Raw genomic sequence first — 21,521 nt, forward strand, 5'->3', positions numbered from 1 at the left:
AACAGCTAAAAAGGGCAAGATCTACTTTGAGAAGAAAAAAAAACCCATAAAATTGAGTTATTCTAAAGATAAAAAGGGAATGAATGCCTCTATTTAGAAGAAAATGACCATCAACCCCCACCAAGTGACAGGCATATTGCTGTCAGGTACTTCCTTTCATGTCTGAAAATGTTGAAGGGTGGTATCATGATGCAAACAATACAACACTAAGCTTGTAATTGAAGAAAACCATGATTACTTTGGATACCAAAATCTGGTCTGGTACTGGCGAAGAGAGGATCGGTTTAGTTGTAAGACTAGTCACACAACCAAAAAGAATCTCAACACACCGTGAAAATTCTTCTGAATTTTCTGAGACCAAGACAACACAGCTATTTTGAAGCCACGAAGAGACAACATAGCACGGAAAAGATAATCACTGAATACCAGTTGAGTGAATTGAACCAGAGGAGATATGAAGTATTTATTTATAAAGCGTACACTGTGAACTCACCGCCCAGTGCTCAACCTGAAGAGGTAAAGTCATTCCACAGAAGAATGCTTTGAGCTTATTTTCATCAACATGCAATGAATCGAGATACTGAATAAGTAAATACAGGAGCCTGCGCATAAAATGTGTCATACCATATGCAGAACCTCAGAACAGGGGAACAATCAGCAGATGCAGTCTTTCTGAAGCTAGTGTGCGCCTTCCTATACTCGATTATCTTGCTGCATGAATATTCAACTGTACATCTAAAAAATTTAGAGCTGAATCAACTCTGAAAGACTGGATTTCAAACAAATGTAGAATTTATGAATTAACAGTATTTTATGCCTAAACATCACAACAATCAGAAGACTAGTCAAACCATGTATTGGAGATGGAATGGGGACCATGTGAGGAACGACGGAAAGAGGTTTGGGCAGTCAACATATAGCTTTGAAAACTGCTACGGTAAGACTCAAAGACCAGGCCAATATTAACCAAACACAGTACTAAGATTAAAAAAAAATAAGAATAAATCACAGCAAGCACATTACTGTAAGTCACAATGTATTATATTAGACCTGGAATTCACATTGGTCACGTTTTTATTTCCTTTTGTGTTAGGCTTGGGCATTTTTGGGGGTATGTTAAGCACAAACAGCATTATCTACACAAAATATAACAAAAATTATAGGGATGAGCATAAATAGTGGGGCGTCAAGACAACAGCAACCAATGGAATTAATACTAAACTCGTTTGCTGGCCTTAACTACATCTTATCCCGCACCTCATATTTCGGAGTCAGGGTGTTTAACATAGTAGAAATGAAAAGCATTGCCTACAAATATTAGAAAACAAACAGTTTCATTTCTTATAAGAGAGCCTATGAAATAGGAAAATAAGCAGATACCCAGCTGCAAAAACAGAAGGCACATTAATGAGATTTGGTGGAATCGTGTTTGAAAACCAATCTCACATACGTAGCTTCAAAACTTCACAAGCTAAATACGTGGGTATAGTGTAGAGACTGACATGAAGCATGAGCCCATGGGGCACAGTCCACAAAAGGGCTAGAACACATTTACGATTATGAAGACTTTTTTTTTTGCAAAACTGACAAAAGTGTTACTGTGTACAGTGCAAAGCCCCAACAACCGCAAATCCATCAAGCTGGCATCACTAATAACCTCAGATGACCGCATAAGTGAAATAAGTTGCTTGCAGACATACTGAGGTGCGGATTCATAAATGGAGACGAAGTAGGAGGTCATTATGTTATTGCAAGTTCCTGTTCACGGAGGAAGACGCCATGAAAGAAGAAAGCCGAGAACACAAAGATTAGACGCCATTCCGCCTCAGGCCCTGCAAGCCAGGCCCAGCTGTTGCCTCTTCGTGAATGTTTCATGTATGTTGTCAATGACTTGACTGTGCATCCTGCACAGGACGCATACACTGTCAAAACTATGCATTATTAACTCTCCCAGGACGCATAAGACATCAGTGAATCATTAATATCGGCGAAGTAGAGGGCAGCTGCCAAAGCACGAGAACCAACGCATTTTGTTAAAATGCACCTACGCTTAATATTCGTAACATTGTCGTGAGTGCAGGGTTTTGTGAGTGGATGCTCAGAACAAACACCTAGCGGCAGATTCTGGCCCTGCATTTAATACACAACACTACACTAGGAGAAAGTGACCAATTACTGGCGCAGAAGTTTGTAACAGAGTTAACAAAAATAAAAATACCAATAGCAGACTGTTTCAATTTCTCAAAACATGAAACTGTTATTGTGAAAACATTATGAGCGAAAGAGATGAGCGGGATTGCCCTTCTTTAAAGTACAGTAAACCCGAGGTAAGAAGGGGGCGCAAGGGTGGGGGGGGGGGGGTTACTTCTTCGAATTAATCATCACAGGCCACAACTAGACTGTGATTAAATATACTGAGAGATTATCAGATGAGCCGAAATAGGCTCGCTTCTCAGCTCCAATTACAAGTCTCCTCCCTAGGAGACCAATTAGTCAAGCATGCATAAAAAGCTGAATTACCAGGGACCGTCCGGCTATAAAATGAACGATCCCCTTCAATCGAGGCAATTTATGAATCAAAAAACATGGAAACCGAAGAAGGACGTCCCAGCCGCGCAGATCAAGGCGCGCGCCGCCCTGAAAGCTCAGGAATGAGCTGACAATGTGGTTTTATGTAGGCCCCGCCGCGTTAAAAGAAACCGCGGCACAGCTATTTCCATGCAACACAAACACTGGAAAAGTTGCGGGCCCCTGCTTAGCATTCTCGGAGGCAGACGTCTGAAGTTCCTATCCCCCTGTGGCCGATAGCAGATTGCTTTCTGTCGGACTGTCTAGCCCTCGAGAATGCCTAAAACATTGCAGATTAAATTCATGTCCCAAGATCCATTTGAATGAAAAAGAGGTTCTTCCTATCATGCTCTGAACTTGATTTTAGTCCTAAGCACTTCATCGCCATTCATTAATTTTAGAGATCACAGGTTTACATATTGTATACCACAGCAATGTATACACGACCCACGATATGCTATTGTGTTTATTAGTATACATTATTATTAATGTGCTCCACAATGACAGCTCCAGAGCTCGATTCAAACACGCATTATGTCACAGAGACAAGGAGAAAATATTTGCACAGGAGCAACTGAAGGAGAGTGAACAGCAGCAAACAATCTATTGGCTAAAATCCACACTTAAAGCAATGCTTCAAAACGGGACTATCCGTGGGCTATGAAAAGAGTTACTTTCATTCTATTAGAAACACTGTGCACAGTAACAAAATCTGTAAAAGAACACTGCCGGGCTACTGGATACATATAGTGGTAGAGAAGATGTTGAGAAATACACCCTAATGGAAACTAGGTTTATTTAAACACAAACATCACGTATCTTATTCCTCATAGATTAGAACGGGGCTAGATCGAGATCTATGCTGGTACTAAGGGGTTATGGGGATTTGGTTAATAGTCGTGGCACTTCCCTAACTGGATTGGATGGTGAATCTTAACGTCTGTGTTCAACAGTGGGATAGGCAAATTGCTTGTATATAATCTGAAAGGAAGTCCAATGGATAAATCCTGAAAGCCTAAAAGAGTCAGATGTCAAAACAGAGGATGGAGATTTTGGGAAGTTACAATTGGCAGAACAAATACTTCTTCCCAGTGCACACTAGGTAAAGGTTTCAGTGAAGTATACAGGGATCAGTTATATGCATGGGTTTGAGAAACACAGTCAGCAATGTGTGGAGTTTCAGAAATTTGGCACTTATTGAGCCAAGCTAATGTCAAGAAGGAAAGTGTGACCTAGGATACTGAAAATTGTGCACTTGAAGCTCACATGAAGCTACTACGATAGTAAACTTTGCTCAAGGGTAAGGCATAGATTACTGCTCTGGTTGTATGGTATATTACATAGATCTTGTTAGTTCAGACCCTGCTATCTGGCTCATGGGGCTGCGGCTGGGATGAAGGCTTTCAGCAAGTACGCGTTTCTAATGTGTCTGGTGGAGAAAAAAAATGAGGGTAAACTGGAGGCTTAATGTGATTGAAATGCAGAAGTTATCTTTTTAATGAAGCAGCACATAAGGCAGATGAAGGATTTTGGAAACTATGAAAAAAGCAGTTTCATCCACAGAAAGAGAATATGAAAACCAAGATAAAGACAGAAATTAACACACGCAGGTGGTGTGTAGATTTAAAGAAGAGATAGAACCAAGGATTGGTTGGTGGTGAGTTTGTGGTACAGCTGGAAATCAACCTGAGAATCGGTGATACAAGTCCATAGTAAATGTGCTGTGAAGAGGAGATAAAATGTAACTATTTAACGAGCGAGAAACTGTGGATATAATGATACAACTTAACCAATAACGTACCCACATTAATCTAATGGTTCAATGAATAACACCACTAAGATTACTAGTCTTATTTTTCTGAGCTAAATATACAGCTGTTGTGGCAACAATTAGCTTAGAGTCTTTATGTCTATAAAAGTTAAAACAAAAGACACGTTTTATTTATTAACTCCACCATTTGAAAACAATGTTCTATATTGGTCAAATGAGTTTTATTTCGAAACATTTGACCTGCTCAGTCCTCTTGCACAAGCTGAACCTTGTCTGCAGAAAAACACCACCAGAAACATGTAGCCTGCGTATGGGCCCACATACAGTGGTGACCCCCCCCCCCCCCACCCCACTTAAGTCCTCGGTTTTACATAACGGTTGATTGTCCTTTTTATCATGCCAGGAAGTTAACTGCATTAAAAGGGTTCAACCCAAGCAATATCATTGTCGGAAAACGGTTACTTGCTAAAGTGGAGGTACTCTGAAACTAAAGATTAAAGCTATAGACTGGAGGGGAATAAATAAATAATCCTTTGTGCTCGCATATGTCATAATTTCTTGGAAAAGCTACAACTTTCTCTGTAGAAGCCATGGAACTGAGCAGCTAGATTTGTCCTAGACCCAGTAACTTACATTAGCCCACAAATGCAGACTCCAGTGTAGCTTTAAAGACAACTTGCAATTTTACCAGCATTTGTTTCAGCCATTTTCTGCACACATTTAATACAGGCTTCCTACAGTCAGCCTCACATTAGGATTATTAATGCAGGTAAAAGTAGAGCTATAACTACCTACATACGCTAGGTGCAATGTATGAGACATGTTGTATGAGGCATGCACATTCCAGCCATCAGCAGAATCATCATATGCTTTTCACAGTACACAACTGAAGAACTTTGATATATTAAAGGAACTGTAGCACTGAACTTTCCAAGTCTCACATGCTGATTGGGACCTTAGTAGCTCTATCTCCCACTCTGAGGACTACAGATGGATGTAAAGATGCCAAGACCTAGGGAGGAAGATAAGCAGATATAGAAGGGTCTCTAATCACTGCTAAATTTTAGGATTCAAAGAGGGACTGTTCATTCATAGGTTGAAGCAACGCCTCATTTCAGGCACCGCCTCATTAAGAAAAAGCAGTTTTAACCCCAGGACTTCGTCCACACTGTGAGAAATTGTACTCACTTTACCAAGAGAGTTAATTTCAGGTAAAGGGTGCACAAAACAAGACGAACAAGGGAAACACCACTTCATAGCATACAGCGGATAGCAAGACCGTAGTATAAGAGCTCCCTATCACTTGCTCAGACGAGGCAACCTCGAAAAACCAAGCTCTGTTCAAATTATGCATGTCTGCTGCAAGAATATCTAATCACACACTTCAAACGTGCAGCGGGTGAGCGTGGTCTGATGATTGTCCTGGTTGCATTGTGGTGTTCATGAAAAAAAAAATACTAAGTGCTGCAAATTGGTAACCTGAGAGAGCCACCTTCTAACACCACCTGATTCTAAAAATACATCACAGGGGCAAGGACTAAAATCAAGACAGGTGGTGCTCAATGGACAGAGGGCTAATAAGATCATCTGTTCCAATAGCCAACGTGAAAACCATGTGAAAAAGTCCCAGTCATGATGGGCATGCCATTGGTGATTCAACTAATACCGGAGGATTCGATGCATGCCACGGGCTGGATGAGGAATGTCAAAAAAATTCTGCACTATTATTTAGCATCATAATTTTGAGCGGAAAAAAAATCTGATTAGCATTCCTTCTGAATCCAATGTAAAATTATGAAATAGTGGGACATCTCTTCGCCAAGGATTCACAAAGGTATCTTTCAAGTTTTTTCTCTGACAACAAAAGAAAGAGCATTTTTTGAAACTGCAGTCCTTTTATCCCCCACATCAAGGCCACAACAATCACGCCTAAGTTGCCTGAAGCCTCCATAATGAACATAAAGGAAAACACAAGTAAAAACTGCGTGATACGGTTTAGCATTTTCAAAGTGCAAGCCACTAAGTGGCCTGAGGTCAGAAAAGGCTTTATTACCGGTCAGCATCCACCTGAAAGGCAACTTAAGTAGTTATTCCATTTACCTATCATCAAAACGGAATTTCACAAACGTTCAATTTTTTAATATTTTAGTATAATAAATGACATCAGAAATGAACAAACCAGCTCTGCTGGACTGTATTTTTCCTAAATCTAAATAAAGTATTACACTCTGTATCCCGATATTAACACAATTCTATTGAACAAGTGATAACAGGGAGTTTGGTACAACAATTTCCAAAATCAAAGTATTATAAAAAAAAATACAAAAGGCTACAATTTCAGATAAGACATGAAACTAGTCAGAATAGTCCAAATGATCTTACCTTTTTGTTCATCTATGCTGAAGGTGCCAACACCGGACCCATCTCTTATTGAATAGTGAATTACTCCATCACGTCCGGTGTCTCCATCGTGAGCAGATAGCACCATGACTGGGGTCCCGATAGGGACATCTTCTTTAACAGAGACTTTTTCAACGAAGTTAGAAAACAACGGAGGGTGCAAATTCTCATTTACATCGCCAATCTCAACTTCAACGTAACAAGTGGAAGACAATGAAATGGGCTTTCCCCTGTCTTTAGCCCGTACAGTTAGGTTGTACATTTGTTTCTCTTCAAAATCCAGCTCCTTTACAATCCGTACTGCTCCTGTTAATTTATCGACATCAAAGTGCCCATCTCCAGACTCTAGCAGACTGTACCGTACTTGACTGGACTGTCCCAAATCAGGATCGTGGGCTTCCAACCACATAACGATGCTTCCCACTGGAAGATCCTCTCGAACCTTTGTGCGATAATTTAATGGAATACATTTAGGTGGGTTATCATTGACATCATCTACCAATACTCTTAGAATCACAGATGAAAATAATGGAGGGTCTTCCTCAGCTTGGTCACGCGCCTCAATCCTAAGGTAATGCACAGGTTCAGCTTCACGATCTAAGGGCTGTACAACTTTAACTATGCCGGTTATGCTGTCAATTTCAAATATGGATGTATCCGTAAGTATGGAGTACAGCACTTCTCCATTTGTCCCTAAATCCTTATCAAAAGCTTCAATTTGGATTATTTCACTATTTAGCTCTATGTTCTCACTAACAGTTATAAAATAGCTGTCCTGTAAGAACTCGGGATGGTTGTCATTGGCATCCAGAACCTTAAGATTAATAAGATGCCAAGCTGATTTTTGGGGGATTCCAAGATCATACACAGTAACGTTTAGAACATACTGATCTTTTAACTCTCTATCAAGGGGTGACATCACTTTCAGCCAGCCAGTGTCCATGTCAACAGTGAAACTGCTATCGTTGTTGCCTCCAGAAATAACATACACCAATTTTCCATTAAAGCCACTGTCAAGATCAGTGGCATTCAACAGTTCAATGTGTGATCCCACAGGAAGGTCTTCCTTAACTTCCACTGAAGTGGGGACCGTGTTTTTAAACTGTGGGGCATGCTTGTTCACAGAGTACGAGCCAAGGAAAACATCTTCAACCTCTCCACGATTATAAAGCTTATTAGCATGCAAGAGCTTCTCTGCAAGCATTTTAGCAACACCAGTTTCTTCACAGTGCATGATGGCTGGTTTGCGACTGGTTGCCACAGTTATGTTTATGTACAGTGGCACCGCTGTGTTTTCTCCATCTGTAGCAATAATCTTTAGACTGTGGAATGACACTTTAGCACCTGGGCCATCTGACAGAGACTGTTTAAGTGAAAGTACTCCAGAGTTTGGATTCAAACTAAATAGATCAAGTTCGTTTCCAGATATAATTTCATATTTCACCAACTGGAGTTCATCGGCATCGATAGCAGACACAGTGGTTATTTGTTCTCCGACACCCAGCTCCTTCGGAATGGTCCCTTCACAACTGGCCTTCTCAAATAATGGAGTGTTGTCATTTAAATTGTTTAAAACTATAGTGACAGGAATCTCAACCTCCCTGCGATAGGGCAAGCCCCAGTCAGAAGCCCGGACCCTTAATGTGTAAACCCTTGGCATTAACTCATAATCCAGGTCCTCAGAGGTGCTGATAATGCCAGTGAAATGATCAATTACAAATGGTGAGCGGTTCAGGCTTGCAATGCTGTAACTTACATAGCCGTTTTCACCCTCATCAAGGTCTACAGCACCTATGGTCAGGACACTGGTTCCGACTGGGACATGCTCGTCAATGGTCGCTTTGTAGGAAGTCTGCATAAATTCTGGGGAATTACTGTTCATCTTTTTTACTCTAATCAGAACTTTTGTATAGGCCTTTTTGTCACTGGTCATAACATCAAGTTCGAAGTGTGCTACATCTTGGGCTTTTATTGGTTCTAAAGTGGAAATTAGACCAGTAAACGGATTTAGGCTGAATTTGCTATTGTCGGCTGTGTGCTTAAATACATATTTTACATTAGAATAGTTCGGTATTGCTTTTACCATGACGACCGCCGTCGATGGTGGAGCAAATTCACTGATCTCGGCTTTGTACATATCCTTTTCAAATTTGACAGGCCCAGACCTGAACCTCGGGGAACTTATATGAACAACCTTCACAGAAGAGAATTGGGATGGACTTCCCTTGTCCTTCGCTTGCAATGTTAGATTATATCCATAGGGCTGGGCTTCCCAATCAATAACTCCAACAGCTTTGATTTTGTATTCCTTACTTCCTGGAGACGTTCGTACTGTTCTGAACTGCAGCAAAGGGTCCCCTGCCACAATGCTTAAAGATGCTATCTCCCCATTCAATCCCTGATCAGCATCATCGACTGTTACAATGGCGTATGTGGAGTCTCGGTCCATTTCCGAGGGGGTGAGTGTGACTGCTGTGAGGACAGGCGCATGCTCGTTCGACTGTTCTATATGTATAGCTATTCTTGCCATGCTACTGATGCCACTGCTACCGTACAATTTCATCCCACGATCCACAGCAAGGATTTCCATCTCATACAACTTGGTTTCCGAATAGTCAAGCTTTCCCGTTAAAATGATGACACCGCGGGTTGGATGTATAGCAAACATATCTGTCCTCTCTTTAAAACTGTAGTAAAACTCCCCATTGGTTCCAATATCGGCATCCGTGGCACTAACACGCGCAACACTGGTCCTTATTGCTGTACTCTCAGGTAATGAAACGCTGTAGGAGGTTGGTGAAAAGAGAGGCCTCAAGTCATTTGTATCCAGAACCTGTACCCGGATCGCTGCACGCGCCTCAGCATTTGTGTTTTTATCCACCGCCTTCACAGACAGTGTGTAGTGGTCTTTCACCTCTCTGTTCAAAGTAGCTGTATTTCCTCCCTTGGTCCTTATCCTCAAAAAGCAGAAGTCTCCCAGAGTGTACTCTTCCGCTTTAAAGAGGTTTTCATTGTCACCAGACACGATTTTGTACCTTATATCCCACAGTGGGTTTGTGATGTAAATGCCCATTTTTACAGGATGCTCCACATAGGTCTTGGCAGCAGAATTCTCATAAATAGTAGCATTATACTGGTGTTCAGTAAACTGCATAGGAGCAGCATGGTCGGATCTGTGCCTTCCTTCACAGTCGCCAGACAGCAGCAGCAGCAGCATAGTCAAGTATCTCCACATGATGGCAGGTTATCTCCCAAACTCCTGAAATAAAGAAACAAAACTGATGAGAACCAAGAGCCAAAGGCTATGACTGCAGTTTCTATTTCAAGACTTCACCCCCCTCCACACTTATTATTTAAGAAACCATGCACCCGCGAACAGTTTGTTGTAATGCACAATAAACACGAGCTTCAAATGCACTCTCACATTTTGGTTATGAGGCATTAGCACGTTTTACAACAATAAAACGAATCGAGGTCATGTTTGCTTTTTTTTTAACGTTGTGCAAAGTTAACTTGAGTTGTGCTCGAATTTTCTATAGTGTGTTTATTACATTTCCTAACGCTAGTTCTCTAAAAGGCTCAATACTCCATTTCTCAAAGGACACTGCTCCTGGCTAATAGTCTACAAAGTAGTACCAGTGTCTGGACCAGTCTGCTGTTCCACATGTGGGTCAATCTCACTTCTAGCATGAAAGGGAATAGTCTTGCACTTTGGGTACACTGGAATATTCTGCTTTCCTACAAATACCTCAGTTTCCGTTCTCGGATAAAAGGGAATAGTCGTGCACAGGAGGTATAGAAACAGACCTCTGCCTCTTCTCCGACACACTTTTCTACAGCCACACTTAAGACAGTGATAAACATTATCAAGGCTATCCTGCAGCAATGTATTTTACAGACCCTCAAAAGGATAGGTCCGATACACCGGAATGAAGATTAACAATGAACATTGACAGGTCAGGACAAAAGAATTTAAAGGACTATCTGACGAGTCAGCAGGAGGGGTTTTTTATCTTTCGGTTTTTAAGAGGGTATATTGCAGGGATGGGTCTGCCCAGAGGGCAGGACAAACCCATTATCGCTGCATGGTCGCTATACATCTTATTTGCAAACCAGAGCAATAGTATGGACTGCCGAAAGGAACATGGTTAACTGCACTCTTCCTAAGGGTATCCGACAGAGTCTGTCCAGGAGCCAGAGACCCCTCTCCCAGGTGCCATTCGCCTGTGCCTTGCACAAGCAGATTATGCAATCTTGATTTCAGGTGCATTAAAATGGGCACATGTAGTAGATGAACACATGTTCAAAGTTCTACTTTTAGGCGCATGGCTTAAAAAAATGCAGTGTTTTTAAATAAAGCTCAACACCAAAGCAATTTTCTTTGATTACAAAAGCATTTATGATGGAAGTTTCAAGGGCATGTATTTTGGATTATTTAAAACCAGAGCAGAATTGTAGCAGCAAACATACATGGTTGACTAAACTCAGTCATAAACATAGCAGGGCTGACAGATGAAGCAAACGTATCGCTTCATAAACCACCTCCACAGGGTGGCAAAGACCTTCAAAGCAGTTTTTATAAGCTGGATTGAAGGCGTGTGTGTAGGAAGGTTGAGCGAAGTGGCCAGCTCCTGTGGTTTGTGGTTTCCAGAGAGCGCTGCAAGTTAAGCATGTCACCCATGCATCGTGCTCACCACCACCCTTGCACCAGAACGATCGCCTGAAGAGAAAATAACTAGCACATTTTGCCTTTGATATGAGCAGAGCAGGCTTGTTTTCTTGGTTCCATTGCACAGATCAAACCCTGTAACACGGGTGTGTGTAGATCCTGGAGGGCCAGATCCATAGCTGGTGGGCAGGATAGCCAAAGTCTAAAATAGCTCCAATAAAGGCATGGCTTACCAACCAAACCAAGGATCTTCATTTAATAAAAAGTGTCTGAAACTCTTATTATTTGGGATTGTTGACGGTGCAAGATTGGTCCGGATAACTAGATTCTTTTTTATTTTCACTGCCTTTAAGATTCATAAAAAGTACATTCTTCTTTAGGGCATATCGCATTAATATGGCATGGGTCCTACCCTCTGTTTGACACCCCATTTCAACATGGCAACCATTTTGGGTTATTGTTTGTATGAATGATTACCGACATTTGGTATAACCGTGTGTCTTTCTCATGGGTGATACTATAATGCTAACAAGTGACATAATTCGACAGATACTGTAGCAGAACACTTAGCGTAAAAAAATACTGACTGTGGTCCCATCAGTAATTACACAGACGACACTGCTGCCAACGTTAAATATTTGCCAATCTGGTGGCATATTAACACCGTGCCAGGATCTGAAACAGCATATTTACTTCATAAAGAACCCTGAAAAGCTGTCACAAAACAGATGTCATTTTGTCGGCTCCTCAGATTGTATTTAGATTGAAAAGGATTACACTTGAATTTGTGAAACACACACTTCCATCTCCCGCCTGATATACTTGGAATAGCTTCCAAATGTGTCACTTTATCACAGGCAACTTTGCAATCATTATGCGACTTGCCGTAATTCACGGCATTTTTAGCACCCTTTGCTCAGTTTCCGTCTGATCTTGACGAGCACAATCTGTCACTTGTAAATCGAAGACAGGCCGTGGCATTAGCGCTGCATGCTGCAACGAGGAAGACGAGCATTTAGAAAAATAAATTAAACTCAGACTTTTGAGAGGCACCTGCCCCAGAGGGACAGAATGGCTCGCGGCTTAAAAAATACTCATAAATCGTATTGATGTTAAAAAAAATAGGTCGTTTTAAAAGCTGGACATTGCAATCGGTGGAAATGAAGCAGTCTCGCTGCATTTTTATTTAAGATGTTTTAAGTACAGAATCTCATTGGAATATTATAGCTTGTGGACAATAGCGCTGCAGTACTTTGCAATGTTTATGGTCGTGGAGAAGTGTGGCTCACCGGTTAGAGGAGGCAGTCCCTGATGCAGAGGTCAGACCCGGGACCAGGGTTCAATCCCTGAAGCGGCAGGGCCTTGAGCTCAAAATGTCCACGGACTTAATAATTCTCGCCTCAGTGCCTACTCAAATCGTGGGTTCACACTCTGCAACTCTGGGCAATAGCTTGCTTAATCTCAGGCCCCACCGCGATGGGATGCCTGGTCTTCACCTTGGGGATGCCCAGAAGGAGTAATCTCACAGGGAATGGTCAGGACGGGTTCCCAAAGCAAGCGCCTTGAGACCTTACAGTTTAAGGCGCTATATAAGAACGTATGATTTACGATTATATAACTATGGCATATACATGCAAAGTAATAAGGCTGCAAAAAGAGCAGTATTTCAAGCAGAATTCCACCCTTAAATCACTGCAACTGCTCAACGCCTAGATACACAGCCTTAGGGAGAGAATCTAACTTACTTATGCAAAGCGCACATGGTGTGTAGGCGAGCAGCAGCAAGTGCGATCTCAAAGGGCAAACAAATGAGTTCTGGAATAAAGTGTCTTTAGTAGATATCATACTTTGCAAGTCTTCCATGAAAATGTGGGTATGTAGCAAATACAAGCACAGGAAGGGGAAAAAAGCCGTATGCATGCGCTCATCAACTGGGTGGGTGAAAAGTTGGGGTGGTGATTACGCCAGGGCGTCCACAGCCGCTCATTATTGGGGAGACAGGGTGAGGTTACACATACATTTACCTACTCTGTGTTTGTCCACCCACAATCCCACGAATAAGCGAAGGCACTCTACTTTCTGTTTGAAAATGTATGCAAAGCCACTCTGTAGGAAGAGGTTAACTATCCCTTGGGGTCGTCTGAAATTTCTGCTTGCACTATGAGGTCTCTGATGCTGGACATCACATCACGTAGACATAAAAAAAAAAAAAGCAGGGATTTCTCTATAGATGCTGTGGGTACTGCTGCGGAGTGATAGGCACGTCCGTACAATGACACATGGGAATCATGCAACACCAGAGAACTGTCAGCTTTGATTTATTTGCAGTCCCGCTCCGTGGCATAGCTAGGAGTGTGTGCACAAAGGCAACTGTGGCAGCCACGGCAAGGGTGGTGCAAATCTGGGCTGGAATGTATGAGAGCGCAGAAGTTGTGCCCGTGGCCTTTAAAAAACATCTGCACAATAAAATGGAGGGAAGACACCAAATGTGCAAGGGATTTTATGGCATTGAAATAGTGCTGGTGGTAGGGTCACCCAATCATCCCACTCTACTAGCATATTCTACACATCAACACACAATGCCTAGACCTGAAAAATACCCCCTAATTATCGAGCTGTGCCTGGAGACTCTTCACTCTTCGGAGCATCAGACTATCCAGAAAGCCACTATGTTGCCTTTCATGTGACCGCGAGCAGTTTGAGCAAATTAATGCATCACTTGTACTTAATGAGCAGAACGAGATTATATTGGCGTTGGCTGCATTTTCGTGTTTACTCTCACATTCTATATTACTTTCTTATTCTGCTTCTCATTTTAGAATTTCAGCGTATATTTCCATTACGGTGACATCTTCTAGCATAACTCACAAAACACAGAAATGCAACAGTGACACTTTTGCAGCAAACCCATTTACCTCACTTTACCTCGTTTTGATCAACAAAAAAACTATTTTTCTTGCTGTTTGCTTAGTGGATTTACCACTTGTTTGCTTCGGCTCGATTTAACTTTGATACATTATTTTTAAAAATAGATATTAATCCTATAAAATTCAATTACGTTTTAAGTGCCCCGAATAATGTGAACTGCTTCCAGTGGTTCAGAGGCATGTTTTTTTTTGTGCCCAGATCTTTCCTACACACTCTTAGAATCAATCCCTGCAGTCCTCAATTCGGGACAATGTTACACTTTCATTCTCATTCAAAGATTTACTGAACCACTCCTCGATACATATAGTCTATCCAAACCATCCGTTCACAGGCAAATGTTGAGTTTAGCAGTACCGCAGATAGCACTAAGATCCCTTGCCCAGCTGGACAGCCACCTTCATCACCGCTACTCTAAGCAGGATCTACTGGGAGTTCATTGAAAGGAGTATCTGATGCGAACTGGGCAGAATAAAGAGAGACAGGGGTAGGTTTATCACACAGGAAAGCATGCAAGCACCAGCCCTGAGCTCCAACATAGGAAACAATATCTCATCATTCATGAGCCCTCAAATGTCCATGAGCCATGCTACACTGACATCGGCTTCAGAGGTGCAAATTAATGTAGTAAGCCAAAGTCCTTCCCCCAACACCAAATCAGTAATTGGGAGTCAAAAAAGAAAACCACTCGAGTGAGTTTGAAACATCAGACCCAAAAGCAAAGTTGAAACAATGCGAAAAGCTGCCAGACCATGCAATACTAATTATAAGGGAAGCAGTCGGCATGGAGACCCTCGCAAAGGGCTTCTACACCATCTTACCAATGGAAAGATGCGCGAGGCATCGCATGACCAAGTATTTCTTTAGGTTTTGTTTCCCACTTCTATAGCCGTGATTTAGAGATAGTTTAGCAGTAACCGCTATACTTGCCATTGAATAGCAATTGGTTTTAAAGTGACCCAGCATTTAAGCTAGAAGTTACCAATTGCTTTTATTACCTGAAGCGAATAGCAACATTTATGGATTAAATGTAATACAGAGCCTTTTCTCAAGCCTAACTGGTATCAGGGAAGACCTTCGTGGGTTCGTTGTAATGTACACCTCTGCAGTACAGTACAATTCTGTTCATTCTTTCCACATTTTACAGAGTTTCCAAGGGGGCTCCGACACAATAAACTAAGCATTATTTTCTGAGTGACTCAGGGCAGCATCCATGGCCCTTGCCTAAATGGACATTTTCTTTGCTAAGAAGAAAGTAGCATTCTACCTCTGGCCATCACGGTCCTTGGGGAGTAAAGGTACTCAGGTGCCTTAAATGGTTGGCCGCGGGTGTTATTCTCCTGCTGTGCTGGGGGCGCGCACCGGTGCTCAAGACGAGCTCAGCTCGTCATGAGCCATGGTTCTTGTGTGCTCATGACGAGCTGAGCTCGTCACGGCCACGACCGTTTCAATAGAACGCTCAGCACAGCAGGGAAATTATCCCAGCGTGTGAGCTTTCTAACGGCTGTGACGAGCTCAGCTCGTCATGAGCACACAAGCACCGTGGCTCATGACGAGCTCAGCTCATCATGAGCATGGGAGGGGATTAATTTGGTTTTCATCATCACAACCTCAGTACGCAAGTCCCTCCCCGTCTGTAGTAGGAGCCTGTACAGGGTAAAGTAATCAATACATCAAATACTCTAAAGGTTTTATTCACTGTCGCGACTCACGTAGTAGACTTCTAGGTATATTTATTTTTAAAAACCAGTATCCCATTGTGTAACAAGGAAATACGCTACATCTTTAAAAAGTGCTGTAAAAGCAGAGTGAAATATGTTTACCTGGAAAATACCAGACACACAAGATTAATGGTGCTATTGGTCTGCAAACAACAGGGTTGGCATGACATTTCCAATCCATCGCCCCATATCATTGGGTGCACTTTATCTCCTAACTCTCGCCAACAGTTTACTAACATATGCGATCTAATCGCTGAGGGGAGCGGGAAGGGAAAGTGGGAACATTTGGGGAATAATGTAACATGGCAAATTTTGAATCCAAACTGAGATCAGGGCTCAATGTGCGGGATTCATTAGCAATGGCAGTCAACCTTGCCACTGCCAGACTGATCTAAGAATGCAGACACAAGAATGGCATCATGTTTCGGCACTTTTCACCCAAAGCATTTTCTTTGCGGTGAACTTAGAAATATTGTCATCTTACATAGAGCGAAATCTTATTTAAAAATGCTACCTCTGAATTAAAGTTTCTGGTTAAATACAGCCACCTGCTCTTGGTACTTTCTGCAACTGGAACTCTCTCTGATGTCTTATCTCGAAGCTTTTTCTTTTATATAGGTCTTGCTATGGACTTGGATGTTATTTATTTAATATGCAGGCCCGATTCAAAAGGCATTTTCTGTGAAGTAGTTGTGCTTTACTTCCGGCGTAGGTGCGACTTACTCATGAACTTCCAGGAGTAATACAGGCTTACTTACAAGAATAGATGATGTTCGACATGCATGGCTGCACTCTCCAACAAGCATATCTTTAGGAACACCTCCCTGTGGCACAACTCCTGGTAGCTTGCTGACCCAGGATCCTATCTATCCCTGCAGACCACACCTGGACGATCAGCATCATCTTGGACAGCAAACTCACCATGAAGAACCAGCTCAGTGCAGTCTCCTCTGCCTGCTTTCTCACGCTGCGTATGCCCTGAAAGATCTTCAAATGACTCAGTTTCCACCACATGCACCGTCACTCAAGTCCTTGTCACTAGCCACTTGGACTACGTTAACGCAATACACCCAGGAATTACTGCACACCTCCTGATGAGACTGCAGACCATTCCAAACTCAGTAGCCAGACTCATCCTCAATCTCCCCAGATGGACCCATATCACCCCTCACCTGAAGAACCTTCACCTGGTCCCTGGCCACAAGAGATGGAAATTCAAGATTCTGACTCCAGCCTACAAAGCCCTGCACAAACAAGGAACAGTTACATCAACTACCACCCGAAGTTGCATCATCCCTCCAAGCTCATGTGAACTGCATCCCTCCCCTAGCTCAGAAACCACCCCGTGCATCTGCCGAAGCAACAGTGGAGGACGCGCACCCTCTTACCTCGCCGCAACGTCCCAGGACAGCCTACCCCTTCATCTCTGGACTTCACCCTCTTTTCAGGAGTTCAGAACCAGAATTAGAACGGGCTACTCAACTGAGTCCATCCAAGCAGCTTGGATCTCAGCGCCTGAATGCCCTTGTGGTTGATTAGCTGTTCTTCATAAACGTGGTTTGATTGAAATCTTTACTTATTGAAATGGTGTATTTAGTTGCATCGAAACCAGCAGAAACACAACTACTCGCATATAAAGTTTTGTGAATTGGGCAATGTGAATCCTACTGCAAGGTCAAGGGGCCTCCAAGTGTTTCACAAATGGCGTGGACCACCCTACTCCAAAGTCATTACAACAGTTGTGCCAATTGAATGATTGTGCGTGCTTGCTTGCTTCAATAAGCCAAGTAATAGGACGGACAATTTGGAAGTTAATCTGCTCGAACAATTAGTGGACTATTAAAGGCATTATACACATGGCCTATAGCCTAAAAGAAACCATTGGTGAATTTATATCAGGATTTTTGATAAAGCAGGTATGTAAGGCCATATGTAACATTCACAATGGTACATCAAAACAAGCATGCATATTCATATGCAACACTTACAATGTTACACCTCCAAAAAACGGCCAAAAGTGACATTTTGATGATAAAAGGCTTTTATGGATTGACATGATGGAGGTAGTTAAGAAACCCCAGGTAAGTACCACTAAAAACAAATGGTTAGTAATAAGAAAGATTCAACTACAGCTGTCCAAATGTGTTACGATGTGATTTTCAAAAGGAATGAACAATTACAGTAAGATTCACCGACTGAGAGAAGCACTCTCAAGAGCAAATTTAACTTCCACGCCCATCAACTGTGCATGGCATGTCCAACGTTAGACTACAAGTTTTCTCCTGCTATAAAAAGACCTGCACATTTAAATTTAATATAAAGTTTCCACTTCATCTTGTTCGATATTTAAACCTGCCCATGTTATTAATTTTCATTCAATGCTTATTAATTCTCAGTATTCTAAGGTGATCCCACAGAGGTTGAAAGAGCGATGGCTTTGCTAATCAACCTGAAACGTGTGCTGAAAGCACTTAACTCATAACCCATCTTGGTGGAAACACACCGATTTAAGTTATGCGACTGGTGTAAGTAAAACAACCGCACAGGTGCACCACAAAAAGCAAGACAATAAGTGCAAATGGTATTTGAGCACAATGAAGAAATATTTCTCAGAGAGATGTTGATAGTCTTCTCTTAATCTTTATTTGCAGTTTGCAGTAAAACACACAGCCGACGCGTTTCGTCCCAAGCTGGGACTTCTTCAGGGCTTTAAATTTGTGATCCGTCGCTTGTAGGAAAAATGTGAAAGGAACCGGGGTCCAAGGGGCGCCTTCCTGGACAGTGTAAACTTGATGTACAAACCGGAATGTGTATTATTTCATTCCAATGCCGAATTAGCAGGGTTAGACTGTAAGCATGTTGATGGACGATGAGAGCAGTGCTTTACAGGGTTCCTGGGCAGTGTAAATGGTCTTGCTACCTTAGTTTGTGTCTGTCTTATAACATATACTGAGTAATATGTAAAAATAGTAGTGGACAGGTCGTCCTAGTAGTCCAAGGAAGGAGGGTGTGGGCACTGTGTTCCAGCAGGCCGTTCCTGGTAAAACAGCCGGCGCCCATCCACAGCCCTCGTCCCGCCGAAACACCTACAGCGACTGGTGTGACTGGTGCCCCTCCAAGGTGAGGTATATAATCAGGAAACTGAGCGCAAATAAAGAGGTCTCACACGCAATATGTAATGACTCTTTAGTTTTTATCCTCGCGTGAGCTTCTTACAGGTTTTTAGAAAGTTTTAAACATTGAGACGTTCAGACTACAGCCACATGGAACAGTTAGGTTAAATCTCTTCCAAATAATGACACTAGATCTTCTTGGGACACCTGCTGAAATATTCTATCTTGGTATCAGCTAAGATACAAATCTTGATTTCACAAAATTGAAACAATAGCCTTCTACAGCCAACTAAAGCTAGCAAGCATGCACCAAGAGCAGCCTGCCGAACCCCATAGCTCACAGGATTATTACTGGAGCATTTATAAAGCATGTTAAACCATAATCATACGTGTGTGTGATCATATCATTGCTATGAAATTGAGTACCATAACACAAACTTAGCTGATTTAGCCTTAAGTACTGTTACACAGCAAATGATGGAAGTCCTTCCCAGTGTCCCAAATGACCAAGAGAAGCTCGTTACATCTTAAGGGTGCCCCCTACATCAGTTGTTTGATAAGGTTTGGCAGGGGGGATAGGGGAGCCACAAACAACTCTCCTGGAATAAAATGCCTTAACGGAAAACCTGGAAGACTGCCTCCATTGTACCATGTACTGACAGTCATGGCTTCTGTTCAGATGTTGGCAAGTAGCAAGACCGTTAATCTCTCGTACTTAAGAGTATGCTAGAATCGTCATCTTGCCCTGTGTGCGCATATCAAAGGGCTGCTTCCATCGTGCATAGGAAAATACTGTAATGCACTCAACTTTAATCTAGGTGTTTAATATTCGTTATCATTAGCTAATTTGGAGGTAACCCTGTAACATGCAGATTTAAAAAACTGCTTTTCTAGCAAGTGCAACTCTACCCGTTGGAAAAATAAACTTAGGCTGGAAGCTTTTCTTTTTTTTTTAATTATTCACACTACAATTATATTCCATGCAAATAACTGGTTATGACACAAATAAACTGCCAAAAATAGCAAAATCCAAGTACATTGCTTTTTGGCCAATTTGCCAAACCGAGGGGGGGGGGGCTCTTCTCATGAACGTCCCAAACACAAGACACACCTTAACGATCATAGTACGCCTTGAAAACAAATACTTTGTTTAATGATTGGTAATCACATTAACCAGACCCAAACATCAAGTTCACACCATAGTTTGGTGAAAGACAGATACTTCAGAAGGGTAGAGAGAAATTGCAGAACCATCTTTATTCTGGACAATTAAAAAGTCAAGACGCAATATTCTTCATCCACGTAAGTGGTTGTGGTCCAGGCAAAACATTAGTCCATCAGTAACAATGCAGAAAAAAAACGTCCACTTACTAGTTCTACCCACCAAGGGATGGATGGTGTATAAATATAGCTTTGAGAAGCATAATGCCTTTGAGCAATCAAAAATAGAAACTAACAGAAGGACAATCAGAGTAGAGGCATGGTTGATCTGGACAACAAATCGTTGTCTCCAGCACTAGCAGAGATGGAGAAAGAAAGCAATAAGAAGAGTACATAAGGTAGATAATTTACCAATTCCTGCTACAGATGTGACAAATGATGTCTAGTTGGGCAGGTTATGCTTCAATATCTCAGCTCCCACAGGGCAATAAACCAAAAAAGGAAGCCAATGTTACATCAAAATTAAAATCTACAGCAAATCCAGTATCCGAAAGTAATGCACTTGGCAAGGAAGCACGAGTACAGAAACTAAGCCATTACACCTGTGAAATGAAATGAAATAAAATGAAATGAAATACCAGTATTTGTGAAGCGCACAGCTACCTCCGAAGTGGTGTACCGGCGCTGGGGGCACTCGGAAAGATTAAACGAGCTATTGCCCAGAGTCACATGGTGCTGGGCTAACCTGCCGCCGGCGATCGAACCGTGAACCCCGTAGTCCATAGTCAAGCACCCTGGCTGCTGCGCCACACCTCTTTACTGTGTTCTAATGGTTAATGTTTAAGCTATTTTAATAAGTTTGTGGAAAACACCACAACAGAATCCTACATTATGAAAGTAGGATATTTGTTCAAATAACGTTTTCTGAGGGAATATTCACCTGCAAAAACAAATTTGGAGAGGGGTGGGGGCTTTCATTCACAGATGAACTTCTGCAAAGGTTACCATTTATATAACTTTGTGTAGATGCACAGTTCGTTGTCTATGCTAAAATTGGCCTTCACTGGGTGCTGCCCAACCGGAGTAAGTAGAACCTTTTACACAAGCAATGTTGGGCCACCACTTGGATGAATCCTCGTCCTCCTCCCGCTTTGCCTTTTACCAATGTACTTATACAGCACCGTATAAATGGA

The 21,521-nt window shown here is 42.1% G+C and overlaps 1 protein-coding gene across 7 annotated transcripts in view; it reads right to left on the reverse strand.

Annotated features, from left to right (window-relative positions):
- The window catches only part of FAT1 (FAT atypical cadherin 1), a 299,575-nt gene that overhangs the window by 269,836 nt on the left and 8,218 nt on the right, over positions 1–21,521 (reverse strand). For all 7 annotated transcript variants that reach the window (XR_015309390.1, XM_086962558.1, XM_086962556.1 and 4 more), the window contains exon 2: positions 6,722–9,998. Coding sequence is in view for 6 of the 7 variants with exons in the window: in XM_086962558.1 (XP_086818684.1) it covers positions 6,722–9,974 (3,253 nt within the window). In the remaining variant the exon portion in view is untranslated. The remainder of the gene's footprint in view (positions 1–6,721; positions 9,999–21,521) is intronic.

The sequence above is a fragment of the Lissotriton vulgaris genome, chromosome 3_1 (genome assembly GCF_964263255.1).
Source record: "Lissotriton vulgaris chromosome 3_1, aLisVul1.2, whole genome shotgun sequence".
In the NCBI taxonomy this organism is placed as follows: Eukaryota; Metazoa; Chordata; class Amphibia; order Caudata; family Salamandridae; genus Lissotriton; species Lissotriton vulgaris.